General features: G+C 37.2%; 2 protein-coding genes across 2 annotated transcripts; both read right to left on the minus strand.

Annotated features, from left to right (window-relative positions):
- Positions 1-156: 156 nt before the first annotated feature.
- Positions 157-2722, minus strand: LOC116021849 (AP-2 complex subunit sigma-like). Its single transcript, XM_031262342.1, has 6 exons — positions 2519-2722; positions 2330-2428; positions 2178-2228; positions 1253-1426; positions 676-735; positions 157-500 (listed from the first exon to the last, which is right to left on the minus strand). Exons 1-6 carry the CDS (start codon positions 2519-2521, stop codon positions 459-461), a joined length of 429 nt encoding a protein of 142 aa, XP_031118202.1. The 5' UTR covers positions 2522-2722; the 3' UTR covers positions 157-458.
- A 6372-nt stretch (positions 2723-9094) lies between these two features.
- LOC116023263 lies at positions 9095-12186 on the minus strand. Its single transcript, XM_031264252.1, has 3 exons — positions 11454-12186; positions 10924-11021; positions 9095-9955 (listed from the first exon to the last, which is right to left on the minus strand). The coding sequence occupies exons 1-3, from the start codon at positions 11975-11977 to the stop codon at positions 9300-9302; spliced, it is 1278 nt and encodes a 425-aa protein (XP_031120112.1). The 5' UTR covers positions 11978-12186; the 3' UTR covers positions 9095-9299.
- Positions 12187-14440: the final 2254 nt, after the last annotated feature.

A 14440-nucleotide genomic window follows, 5' to 3' on the forward strand; every position in this document is an offset into this window, starting at 1 on the left:
GGGGGGGGGGGGGGGGGGGGGGGGGGGGGGGGGGGGGGGGGGGGGGGGGGGGGGTGGGGGGGGGGGGGGGGGGGGGGGGGGGGGGGGGGGGGGGGGGGGGGGGGGGGGGGGGGGGGGGGGGGGGGGGGGGGAGGTAAGAAAAGAAATACAATTGTCTAAATATAATTGATTTTTTTTTTTTTAAATTGTGACACTATAAATCCCTTAAATTTTAAAAATACAAATACTGTGTGGGCATTGGCAAACTGGTTCTTTCAGATGAGATTACAAAACTCAGAAGACTTGTAATTTCAGTATTCAACCTCCTTTACAAATGCTGGGCAATCAAACAGAATTACAATAAGCACAAGAAAAAATCAGATGGGTAAATGGTATTCAATAAAATTCAGTCTGGTGACAACAGAGGTGCCATATATTGTTGATGCCGGATAAAAGTGAAAACAGGGCGGCATGAACCTTCATTCCTGCTTTTCCAGTTCACCCATTCTCTCTATGATGGCCTGCAGTTGGTGAGAAGTGATTTGTCAAGTGCCAAACTTGTCAACCCAAACTCAATCATGTTTTCGTGCATTGCATACAAATAGTTTGGTGAGTTATCAAATCCACGGAATTCACAGATACAAAGGGCAAAACATGAGAATATTTCCCAGCAAGAAAAGATGGTTGAGTTCTTACCTTCTTACTTGTTTCTTGGAGCTCCCCAGCAAGAATGAACTCATCCAGAATCAGATATACCTTTGTAGAACAGTAATTAATCAGAAAACGGCGAGGATACGTGTGTTCGTTTGTGTGCATGTATTACATTGCTAGGAACTAAAAGCATAATCTACATTTGCAGTCACCAAGACATGCAACAGAAAAGACCCATTCACCACCCCTAATTTTCATATTCATGTGGTGTATGGGACTATTGTCTAGTACAGTATGGTACTATGAATATGTTTTACCAAATATTATCCACCATATAGTTTATTTATCATAAAATTTAAGACCACGAAACCGTCTTCTATATTCACTAAACAGAAAAACATCACATGCAAAGGCAAAAGTAAGTGAGAAAGTATACCAATTCCATTTCAAAAATGTACTTATCATCTGTTTGATAGGCAGCAAAAGGTGTATAGATAGATAAATTAAAAAAAAAAAAAATAGCTGTTTGATAAACTCCATATGAAGGATGACCAATCACTTGTTGTGAAAAGAAATGCATTTCTATAAAATAGCAATCGAGATTCAATAAGAAATGTCTAACCTTGTGAAAGTTAAAAACCAAATCTAACTCGCAAACATTGCTGAAGAAGTGATCCAAAATCTCCACAAATAAGTGGATGCACTCCAAATAAGCCAACTCATTGTCTGTTATATCAACACAGAGCGAGAAAAACAATCCCGCATATCGCCTGTAGATTATTTTGTAGGTCCGGAACTGAAGGGAGAAAAAACCATGGACAATGCATTACTATCTGTGTAGTGTAGTTTGATAAGATATTTACACTAGTTAGAAACTAAACCAATATCTTCAAAAAAAAAAAAAAAAAAAAAAAAAAGAAACTAAACCAACAAATTTTGAGATTACAAATACAGAAACAAGGATGACTTAACAACAGTTAATTTGGACATGTTTAACCAGATTTATTAAGATAGATTTGCTTTACCTCTGCAAGATGAACTGGCTTAAATAGGTAAACCCAATTAATAAACGGAACATATTCAAATGAAACCAGAAACAACTCCTGCTTATATACTTCCTCAAGTTTATGCTACCATACTTTAGAGGATGAGCAGAATATGTTTACACTCAATTCTTCCATCTGTTGCAGTCCCAACCAACCAAAAAATGCAAATTGATTTCACTAACACCTCTCTCTCTCTCTCTCTCTCTCTCTCTATCTCCTATGCAAAATTCACTTTATGCCAAATTCTTCACTCTCATTTACTTTTCACCAACAAAGCCGACCAAAGCAATGCTGTTTGAAATGCACCTCAAGAGCAACATGTTCAGCTTATGCATCTTTCTCAGTACAGATAATACAATCGGACTTTACCCTAAGATGAGCTAACACTTGTGTATACCATTAAATTTTAAAGGAGAAAAGGTGCAAGTATAGTGATTCAACAATGGAGTAGAATATATGTCAAGTAATAGGAACATGAAACAAAGAATTTTGCACACACACCTCGACGAAGTTGGTGAATTTGGGATCTCTGTTCACAACCAATCTGTGAACCTATACAAATCGATCGTGTAAGCAAAACCTAAACCGTCAGGCTTAACACTAGAAACATGACGAAATTGAGTTCAACTAAGGGATCAAGGTAAACGAAGTACCTCGTATTCGACTTTGTGCTTCTCGGATTCCTCCAGAGGAATGTAATACTTGGCCAATCGAGTCTTACCTTGCCGGTTCTGGAGCAGTATGAATCGGATCTAACCATTTAAATACACAAAATTAGAACTATAACCACTTTGCCTGAAGAGAAAATCGTAGAATTTTCAAATGGAAATGCTTGAAATTACCATTTTCAGAGTATAAACTGGCACAAAACAAGTGATTGAGTTGATTCAAGCTCGCGCTAAAAGGAAGTCAGAAGATTTTTCCTCCTCCGCCGCCGGGAGAGGAGGGCGGTGGCTGGAGATTCGGGTCCGACTGCGACGAGAAGTCAGAGTTCAGAGTCGACGATCGAGACTCGCGTAAAAACTCTTACACGTCAATGCTGAATTTCAGGTTTTCATCTTCTTTTTATTTCCATTTTAACTACAAAATTTTATTTTTGTAATTTATACCAATTTTTATTTTTTAATTGTAATGTAATCCTTCCCCAATTTTGACTAAAATTGATTTTGTTACATTTTCTAATTATCTTATCCCACATTATTTTTTTAAAAATTATAAATGAAGTGATCGAGTGATGAATCATGATTATTGTACAAGAAGATTAAGAGTCTATTTTTTGACTTATGAGAAAATTGGCGAAGGACAACAAAGAATAAAACAACTAAGATTGTTAACTCAAACTTAGGGGTGTGCATTTGGTTTAAAAAGTTTGTCACCTACGATCTTCAAAAATCTGCTCTGAAAAGCTCAATAATGTGTAGTTCAAGGCAAAACAATATATACTTCGAAGGCAAAACAATGTGTTCTGAAAGGCTCAACAATGTGTACTCTAGTGCAAAACAATTTGCACTTTGAATGCACAACAATATGCTTTGGAAGGTCAATAATGTGCATTGGAAGACACATTAGTGTGCTCTGAAAGGCACATCAATGTGCTCTAGAACGCACAATATTGCGCTCTGATGGGTACAAACATTGTGCAAGGCAGTTCCTTTGTTAAGCTAGAATTACAAGGCGGTCACTGCACATTCGGGTAGTGATGGTTGACTTTTTGTGTAAAGCAAAGCCCTTAAGGGAATTGAATTTGAAATTTTGTGGCTACTAAGCCAACTATCTAATCAACTTATTAGTTGGGATTGCCTTGGTTGATCAGAAATAGACCAAATTCGCACCAATGCCAAACCACCTAGCAGCCTAGCAAGTATGAGTTTGAGGAATATATATAGTCTCTTTTAAGCTTCTTGTTACTAATAATGATCTAAACTAGTTACCTTTCAAGATGTTGTTTCTGGTCAAAATAAAGATAAATGGATGGCAGGTATAGTTGAGGAGATGGAGTCTTTACACCAAAATCATACTTGGAAGCTAATTCAGCTTCGTCAAGGCAAGAAGGCTATACGGTGCAAGTGGATCAATAGGAAGAAGCCATCAGTATCAGAAAAAGAAGGGGAAAGATTCAAGGCTCTGTTAGTAGCGAAGGGGTTTTCTCAACAAAAGGGGATAGATTATGATTAGGTTTTCTCTCTTGTTGTTAGACATATATTTCTATCATGTTATTACCTGCTTTGGTAGCTATTTGAGATTTACATTTGGAGCATATTGATGTGAAGGTTGCTTTTCTGCATGGTAATCTAGATAGATGAACAAATTTTTATGAAACAATCTAAAGGGTTTGTTAAACTCGAAGCTGAACATCTGGTTTGTAGGCTCAAGAGGTCATTGTATGGGCTGAAACAGGCGGTTTGATTCTTACATGAATCAAATTGACTATACACGTTGTGAGTATGATTCCGTCTATGTTAAGAGCCTTAGTAATGACATTGTTATTTTATTTTTCTGTTACTGTATGTGGATGATATGTTGATTGTTGCTAGCTAAGAGTATAAATTATATTCTTGTATTGATTGAAGCTTTGTTCAGTCTTAAATTTGATATGAAAAACTTAGTAGTTGCACAAAAAATTATTGGCATGAAAATTCACAGGGATATGGGTGCAAGGAAATTGTAACTAACTCAACATAGTTACATTAAGAAGGTCTTTTGACAAGTTTGGGATGTGCAAGTCTAAATTGGTTAGCAATCTTTTGGTTAATCATTTTAAGAAATATGGCCAGTGCGCGCAATTATTAGCTGTTAAATGTATGCAACCTGGTTTTGGCTTAATCTATGCGATTTTCTTACCAAAGTACCAAACATCTTCTAGGTGAAGCCGAACATTGAAGTAGATGTAAATTTAACTCAACAGGATTACAACAAAGTATAATAGGCGAATGTAATTTGAGTAATATATAAATATAATACACAATTTACAGATAAAAATGCATACACAAATCAAACCATTAACACACAAATTATATTAAACATACATATGAAGAACGAGAAAGCAGATTGGATGATTGATGAAATCATGGGATCGATGATGACGCCAGTAGTCATTATTCCAGCACTATATATATATATATATATATATATATATATATACACGTACACCCAGTTCAGCTACTTTGCAGCGGCACCGGAGCTAACATGCTGCGAGGACGACGACGACGACGAGGACTTGTTGAAGAAGTCGATGCAATCCGCGACGGCTTCGCTGTAGTGCGAGTTGGAGGAGTAATAATAATAGTTACAAGACGAGGAGCTGCACGAAGTCTTCGGCGGCTCCGCCATTTCACACGATGATGACCTCCTCCGCGTCGTCTGTCCCGAACCAGCAGAAGAAGAAGGCATGGAGAAGACGAACCTCATCACGATTCTCCGAAACCGATCAAACAGCTTCATGCTCGAAAAATAATTCATCTTATTATTATTATTACTAACATTATTACCATTCTTCTTCTTCTTCTTGCTCTTCTCCTTCGTCTGAATATTAATCCGAGGAAATCTGTCTGCCGCAGGCGGCGTTGTGCGGGACTGAGATTGCAGACACAGACGATGAGGCTGAGGCTTGTGATTATCGTACATTCTGTCCAGGACTTGCAGAACTGTCTCGGGGAGATTTAGCGCGATCATGTCGTCTTAAGTTGTTTGTTTGTTGGTGGTGGTGATGGAGATTTGGGGGATGGATAGATGGAGAGTGGAGTATTTATTGTGGTCCGTTTGGGAGCCATTGTTATACCATGGACCAGTGTTTATTATATTTCATTGTGAATCATGATATAAAATTTTGTATCTTCAGTTAACAGTTTATTTAAATGTAAATAAATAACGTTGACACTAACTAGCTATAAGTATAGAAATTGTCCAACAGATACAAAATATGAATGTTATTTTTGAATTAGGGTCTATAGTGACAGATAGACACTGGTCCACGGTATAATTTGCGGTTTGGGAGGTGAGGTGCGGCGGGGTGCAGGGAGGAGAGACGACAGGTAGGGGATATATGGGATGAGAACATATATATTTAATTTGGTAAAGGAATTGAAGATGATAGATGTCTCAGCTCAGGCATGTGATCAAATCATTTGCATGGGGCTTCTCCTGTCCACGCCACACTACAAATTAGCTTAGCTAGCCTATTAAGGTCCACATAAGGATCATTACGAGGAACCTAATATTTTGCTTATGATAATAAGCACCTACAATTCTAAAAGATAGCTAGCCTCCGTGCTTGATTATTAACAGACAAACTTTTAGAAGTCCCTAGCTAGCTATACGAGACTTCCGCCGAGAACACCCGACCTTCCGTGGTTATATCCAACAATATTAATACACATCAAATGTAAATTTATAATTTAACCAGGATCAAATTTGGGAATTTATTTCTTTGGTCAAACAAGTTTTAACTTTGAGTCTTGTAAATAAACAATACATTTTATTTTATTTTGAAAATAAAAGTTAATTTTAAATTAATGAAAACCCCAACATGCTTAATCAATACCCAAACTTCCAACAATATATATTGTAAGCTTGTAGCCCATGATTGAGACTGAGTTTGAAAAGCAAGAACTTAAACTAAACATAGTTTGTGGGCTACTTTGTTCCCTAACATATCGCTCATCAATGAGTGCACAGTGTGCGCGGGGCCTATAAATAATAAACAAAACATGCTTATTATAAATTTTTGTTTATCAATAATAGTGAGAAGAATTTTCTATTTTAAAGCTGGTTTCTAGAATGCTGATGTTCTCACTGGGCCCAACTAATGATTTTGTCCTAATGGGCGATGCTATAGGCCCAACAAATCTCTAACTCGGCTGTCAAACCCAAGCCCAAGGATTCATAAAATTGGACCAAGATTTATTAGGCAATTTATTCTATGGACTCGAGTCCGCCTTACAGGGTAAATATGAGTCCGGAATATGGCAAATTATTGTGTGAACCATGACCCACATACCTGTGTGGACCATGAATACAATATACATTTTTAATATATTAAAAGTACATTATTTGTATACTGAATATACATTAGTTGATAATATATAAAACATTATGTACTTCCAAATAATGTACTTTAGGTATACAAATAATGTACTTTTAGTATATTAAAAATGCACTTTGTATTTATGGTTCACACAAATGTGTGGACCATGGTCCATAGAATAATGATTGCCAAAATATACAATTTATATACTGAATGATCAGAATTTATGAATGATCATAATTTAAACTATGATCATTCAGTATGTAAATTGTGATGGTGGGCTCGAGTCCATTGTATAACTATTAGATTTGAAGTGTATAATAAAATTAAAATACACTCATATAAAATTCGATAAAATATAAACATTTTATTTGAATACACAACAGAATCTTAATTAATTACAACAAGATCACATAGAGATTAGCTGGCTGACAAAAGCTGGAAGTTTCTTATGAAACCTGCTGCAGTTCATTTTCTGAATTATTTTACTAATTACAACGCTTATAGTAGCTGCTATTTTATTCAGTGTCCTCACTGTATAATACTTTACTACATCGAGGGAGAGAGCCAAGACGGAGCCTCAACTCAAACACACAAAAATTTGACTAATAACTTAAATTAATCACTGCTAGCTAGCTAGAGCTTATTGGAGAGAATTAAGGAATCATTGTAAATCTCTCTATGTACTATTGCACATGACATAAATGAGATTGGACAATTAAAGTACATTCAATAAATAATACGGAGTAGAATAAAATATAGTTTTTCAAGTTTAGTACAAAATAATAACACTTGTAGTCGGTAGACCTTAGTTTTTGGTCGGGAGATGTGCTAGTCATCTCAAATAACTTGAAGAGAACCCTAGAATCTCAAGATTGATGATTAATTAGCTTTCTGAAGGATTAATCTCAATTTGATTGGTTGAGAGATGTGTGTTGGTAAGTCAAATAAGCATGTAAATTAGCCTTGCAGCCTGAAAATATAGATTGTTAATTTGTTATAGTTGCTTGAGAATAAAGTAGATACTCGACCCTAACAACTAAGTTGAGAATATATTACGTTAGCCTACTTGCAATGTATTATTATGATATAGACAACTTAGACCTTGTACAAATAATACTTTAGACCTAGCTACATATTGGATTATGTGCTCTCTTTATCTCATTTCACATATTTAATTTGTACCTGTAGAAAATGCCCGTTTATACTAGCACACACTTTTTTCAATTACCTTGTACGCAACTTTACAATACTATACATATACCATACTTATACTGGGATTAATAATAAGGTCACATAGGGTAACTCCTGTCAAGTTGGTCTTCATACTATTAGCTAAGCTTAATAACCACAAGGTTCTAAGTTTAATTAACTCCCAATGTGAGTAGCCTATAACGTATTATTATTTTTGATCGTTTGAGCTGGTTAGCTATGGACAATTTAAATAGGCTTATTATTATTATTATTATTATATGATGCATGCAGGGAAATTAAAGCATGGTTACAAAAGATCCGAGTTTGGTCAAAAATCAGCTTACACTCTCTTTTCCTCTAGAGAGTGAAGACATATCATTGCGATGGTCCCAATTTACTACGGATAGATAACCCACATGCAACTTTCAATACATGCATGCACCAACTCATCAAAACAATAATTCGAATTGATATATATATATATATATATATATATATATATATATATATATATATATAATCACTATGATCACTCATCATGATTCAGATAAATATAAGCAATGAAAAAAATACTTAATGTAAATTAAATTATTTTTACTAACTCAAATAATTCTTTAAACTTAGGTTATTATCATCATCATCATCATGAGATTAATATAATTACACTGTCCTTAAATTGTGGTCCGATCCTTTGACTCCTTTCTCATTCCCTTCAGAAATTTCCACAGCAAAAAGCTTTCCTTTGATCATGACCCATCCACATCCCGCTCGATAAAGCAACGAAAGTGTATATATATATATATTTCTTTAATTACAATACTGATATTAAATTTTATATTTGTTAACATTATTTATTATAAATAATTCTAACAGTATTACAAAAATGAAACTCTTCACCACTACACTATAAAAAATAATATTACTTCTCAGTATTCATTAATTTGTCTTTGAAGTGGTTCTGTTAATTAGCTTGCTCTAACAAAATTTAGGAACAATAAGTGAGAACGAATATAATTGACTGGTAAAAGTTTCTATGGAGTTTTTTTAATAATTAATTAAGTAAAAGTGTTGTTTTTTGTCCCTTAAGACTAGCTCAGTTGATTTAACTGATTACGTTAAAGTCTTGCCCCAGCAATAGTGTAATTATCTTAATCGACCTTAATTGTTCAGAGATGATGAAGACCTATTGAAATACTTAATGTTAAAAAGAAAATACAAGTTTTGATATAAAAATACAAACTATTCCGTAATTAAATATACAAGAAAACTTCCATAATGGGTTGGATTTTGTATTTTTGGTTTGACCTTTTTTAACCCACCAGAAGTAGTTATGCAAGTGATGATTAACAGACAGAAAACTAAACCGTACAAACAGCTGAAAGACAAAAAGATGCCCCTATTCAAACCTAAGATTCCATAGCTTTGTAGATCACGACAAAGCAAGGAAGTATAGCCCTCGGATTAAATACGTATAATTCCTCCAGATTCGAGTATATTCCCCCGTATCCGGCTACCGACTCGTACGACCCGGCTCCAGCCGACAAGCCGGCCGGGGCGGCAGCTTCCTCATCTCCCGCGCCGGTGTCCTCCACCACGCGCCGCACTCTCCCGGCGATCACGCGGCACACCAGCATCGCCCTCCGGCCGTCGTTTCCGCCGTTGGGGCAGTCGTGGGCGCGGCCGCTGCTGGCGGTGGTGCGGATTCCGGCCACCTTGTTGCCCTGGAAGCCGTGGCGTATGATGGTGCAGACGCCGCAGCCGGGGAGCGAGCCGCACAGGCTGGACGCGCCACGCGCCCCCAGAGCGCACGTGAGCGTGGTGCAGTAAAACCTGAGCAGCTCGTTCCCGTCGGCGGCGCACCTCGGGTTCTTCTTGCCGGCGGCGTTGGCGCGTACCTTCACGGCGTCCCTGCAGTCCTCGAACCGTTGGATCGTGCGCTGCGTGTTGTGGACCTTTAGTATCCGTTCGATCTTGCAAACCGGGTTGTCCTTCTTTAGCCAGCTCGACTTGAAGATTATTTCCACTATATTCCGGCTCGAATCCTCCGGTCCCAGCTCAGAAACTGATAACATTATTCCATAAACCAATAATTAACCTTACTAATTATTTTAACAAAAAAAAAAAAAATCCAATTTGGATTCAGAAAAAAATTTCAAAAATCAATAACAATATTATCCCAGTGAAGTTGTTGAGCCATCATGTGTTCATAATGTCAGCACAGTACAAGAACTATGAAAATCCCAGTTATAAACATTTGAATAATATAGTCTAACTCCTACTTTTAATTCAGACGTGACACACCCTTCAATCTGGTATGACTTGCACATGAAATAAATTTAAACAATACAGTCCAACTCCTACTTTTAATTCAGACGTGACACACCTTTCAATTTGATATATATGGCCCACACACTAAATATGCGGTCCAACTAAACTATTTGAGTGGCTGATGTGACAAACCCGTCGATGGTGCACACTAAGTAAATTCAACTTTGTAACCTTAAGTAGCAAATGACCACATCATATAGCTAACATGTTCAAACCCACTTTCACTGGGTCAAAAACATTGACCAACTTAACTGTGATTACTCCTCTGTCTAAAATGTTTTGTGGCGAATAAAAATGTGACAGGTAATATTGGAGGGTAGTTTTCGATTTTATGAAGGGGTAGGCCTGGGAAATAAATACAATGGACCATATATATAAGGAGTTCAGTATACAATGACTGCTCAGGAAAAGAAAGGCAAACAGAAGCGGCAAAGGTATTTAATGCACCCCTACAATGGCGTCCTTTTTGTGTGTGATTTAACCATAAAAAATAAAACCAGAATTTAGTGCGGTTTGCCTCTACTTCCAGAATTCCACCTTTCTCTTTCAAATATTAAAGAGGCCAGAGGTATATATATAAATAAGGTAGGTGAAATGAAATTTAATAGGAAATTCAAAAAATAGTTTTATGTTATGTTATACTCGGTACTTACTTTGAGATCAATAAAGAGAGGTTAAAAAAAGTAAAGTATGTAAATTTACCAGCATGTCTAACGGCTTGATGATGTTCCAAGCTCTCAATCTTTGGGAAAACCTCTCCACAATCTGGGCATGCGCATATTGTTCTTGGCATTGGATATCTATTATTTTTAATTTATTACTAATTTTGTCAATATATACATCCACACATATATAAACCAGGGAAATATAACAGTAACATGCACAAGATAATATCGAAGCATAAATGAGGCAACCTAAAACTAATCAATTCACTAAGCTAACCAATTATATTAGGTCACAAAGAAAATCCACAGCTACTATTCAAGAATGTACACTAAGCAAATTCCAGTCTTATGATCTTAGCTGAACTATGCAAACCAGTCTAGATTACATATAGTTGACTAATTCAAATCAAGAAGGCTAATAGACTGCTCCCAAAGACACAATAACAACAGGCATAAACACTTTTCTATCCTAACTCTAAGATGGTTAGATCTCGAAATTGGGGTGCAATTCTTTTTACCTATAATCATACCATTTATAGCACATAGGTGTTTAGTAGGTATAGTTACCTGCTAGGGTCAACGATGGTGTGACATTCATAACACCCGGAAAGCTTTCTGAACTGCATGGCTCTAGACGAGCCGCCGTAACTGGAGCCGCCGTGTGATCTCGCCGCCGCCGCCAAGGACCTGGAGGAAGAGCCGCTGTTGGCGCAGCCGCCGTTTTTCTTGCTGAGAAGCCGAGTCTCCTGGCCCAAGCTGCTGCTCTCGGGGGAGTTATCGGCTCGGTGAACCACGCGGCTAGTGTTCCCATGAACCACGTCTCTGAAGCTGCAGATTGAGCCGCAAGGGCCGCCGAGCACGTAGCCGGCGCCGGCGCCGTTCTTGGAAGGGTCGTGGACGGCGGATCCTTCCACCTGCTTGCACGTGAGCAGGCTCTTGAAAGAATCCCATGAAGACGGCGGCTTTGCCGGCTTATTCGGCTGCTTCTTCGGATTCTGCAGCTGCTGTTTCCTCTTACGTTGTTGTTTTTTCTGGGTGTTTTGTTGTTGTTGTTGCTGTTTTTCTGGCGGTAAGAAAGTGAGGAGTGCCATAAAAAGAAGAGATTGAAAATGGAAGATCGATGATGATGATGATGATAAGGAGTGTTCTTGGAGATCGAAAGAAGGAGAAGTAGAAGGAGAATTGAAGCTCACTCTTTCATGTATGAGAGAGAGAGAGAGAGAAAGAGATGCTTTTTGGAGAGATTTGAGGGAGTATTGTTTCTTGAATAGATGAGTAGAGGGATCCGAGAATACGAAATAAGGAAGAAATAAAGGAGATAACTATATTAAATATGCCTCACATCAAAATTTGCTGGAAAGACTCGTGAAGTAAATAGTAAGTGAATTTAAATAAAATATTGACTGACTCTGTTACAATACAGTATCTGTTCATAACTAAGAACTCACCCCATTTTATATGGAAATGTAATCAGGTGCCACTATAAGTTCTAGGCTGAAGTACTTTAGTTATTAATCTAATAAGTATTTAACAAATTAAAATTGGCTCAAATTTCCTTTCTTCTATCTTCTTTTTATGTATGTGTGTTGGCGTTGTTAACCAATGATTATGTTCTCTTTGTCTCATTTCTGCCCCCTAAAATCAAGCTTTTATGGTCTGTAATATTATAGTTTTGCTTTAGTGTTTGGCCTTTTATGTTCAGAACTTAACACCAAGACCAAGTCATTATCCCACTGCACCATTTTTTTTAACACATATTCATTTTTGCCGGATAGGATTAATCTAATAAAATTTTAGTCATACCACCTTGAGAATAGTTTTTCTAATTAATTAAGAATTTAATTTGTTACTGCATATCAATATGTTGGGCAGATGCATGAGGACCTACAATATAATCGCATCGAGTGGTATATACGAGGATAATGAAATGAAGTCGTGCATTTGTTAATAGCCATGACTTTTGACATAGTTATAAGAGCTTGATTCTAACAACTAATATCAGAATAAGTAGCGGGTTTGTTTTTTTTGTTTTTTTTGGTTAGACCATGGGGTGTCCTGAGCAGGCTCTAACTCATAGGAGGCACCTTTAAGCCCGTACCATACTCAACCTAATCCCCATTCGCACCGGGCCGGCCCAATTAAGGGGCAAAGTGCTGGCCAGATTAGTTTTTCTAAGTAGCGGGTTTGTTTAGTGTAGTAATAAGTGTCCAATTTGACAATTAATTATTTAATTTATTACTATAAATAACTAACTAAAGACTAATTATTTAAGGACCTTCTTGCACTGTACGGAAGTTCATGTGACATCCGTGATCGATGCCTTTAACATATTTGATGGATGGAGTTCAATTCCTCTGCAAATAAAATTTATATATATTAAAGTAGTCTGTGTTTTATACTCATTTAACTATAGTACACAAACACGAAGACAACCTAAAATGTTAAATATGGAAGCTGTTCATTTAAATTCAACTTTATGTTTATTTTAACCAATTTTACTGTACATGTCATATGGCTATCAACATTGAAATGCACTTAGGACGGCATGCTTAATTATTAGGTGAATGATATATATACACACACATAATAAATGGTAGAAAAACATAATTTTTCCAAACTTTAATTTACGAGAAAATCCATTGTCATTATCCAAATGTGTGTTTTAGGTGAAACCCGTCTTATAATTCGAGCCAGAAACAAATTGACCATAACGAGATAAATCAACATAGATTATCCGTAACTCACGACCACTGTTTTTTATTTTGGTAGAATGGAGGGACCCAGTGTCCCGAAGGTTAGCAACGCCTACAAGTAGCCACATTTGCCGCATCGCGCTGAAGAAGGACAATCAAATCGTCCGGGGGTGATCCATAATAGACAGGCCCTACGGGGAGAGTTGGCCCAGATTAGCTAAGAAATCCGCACACTGGTTGCCCTCCCTAAAGATATGAATGATCTTGGCTTCTTGAAACTGGTTCAAGAGGAATTTACAATCCTCAACTAAGGTGTTTGACCCCGGGGCGGAAGGACCCTCCTTGCTTAAGGCTTGAACCATGGATTTGGAGTCCGTTTCTGCAATGATCTTATCGAAACTATGGTTTTTGACAATTGTAAGCCTTCTCGAAACTCCCAAAGTTCTGCCATAAAACTATTGGAGATGCCAATGTTGGAAGTGAACCCTACTATCCAATTACCTTTGTAGTCACGAAACAAGCCACCCACGCTAGCCAGCCTAGAATTAGCCTTCGCCGTGTCATCTGTATTAAGTTTTATTGTAGGTTTCTCTCATCACTCAAATAATGACAATAATTATAATAAAGGGTTGCAAGGTTTGTGTAGTGGATGGGCTGAGGCATTTTAATTAAGGATTAGGTATTAATAAGCAAGTTGGTGAATTAGGCAGTGAAGATAGCATGTGGTGTGGGTTAGGACATATATATGGAACCTGGCACGGCGTGTAGTATTATGTGAACCAAGTAACGTGCGTTCTTCAGTAACATGTTTTTTCCTTTTTTTATTATTTGGTTGTTTTCCCTTGTTTCCTTCCTTCTTGT

This window comes from Ipomoea triloba, chromosome 6, assembly GCF_003576645.1.
Source record: "Ipomoea triloba cultivar NCNSP0323 chromosome 6, ASM357664v1".
Classification (NCBI taxonomy): Eukaryota; Viridiplantae; Streptophyta; class Magnoliopsida; order Solanales; family Convolvulaceae; genus Ipomoea; species Ipomoea triloba.

Excerpts from the sequence above, each read along its gene's own strand:
- LOC116021849 (XM_031262342.1), bottom strand. Across the intron at positions 1,427-2,177 it reads AATTCACCAACTTCGTCGAG|TTCCGGACCTACAAAATAAT; the intron begins GTGTGTGTGCAA and ends TTCTCCCTTCAG. Across the intron at positions 501-675 it reads TCCAAGAAACAAGTAAGAAG|GCCATCATAGAGAGAATGGG; the intron begins GTAAGAACTCAA and ends CACCAACTGCAG.
- LOC116023263 (XM_031264252.1), bottom strand. The coding sequence starts at position 11,977 with ATGGCACTCCTCACTTTCTTACCGCCAGAAAAACAGCAACAACAACAA. Across the intron at positions 11,022-11,453 it reads ACCATCGTTGACCCTAGCAG|ATATCCAATGCCAAGAACAA; the intron begins GTAACTATACCT and ends TAAAAATAATAG. Across the intron at positions 9,956-10,923 it reads TCAAGCCGTTAGACATGCTG|TTTCTGAGCTGGGACCGGAG; the intron begins GTAAATTTACAT and ends TAATGTTATCAG.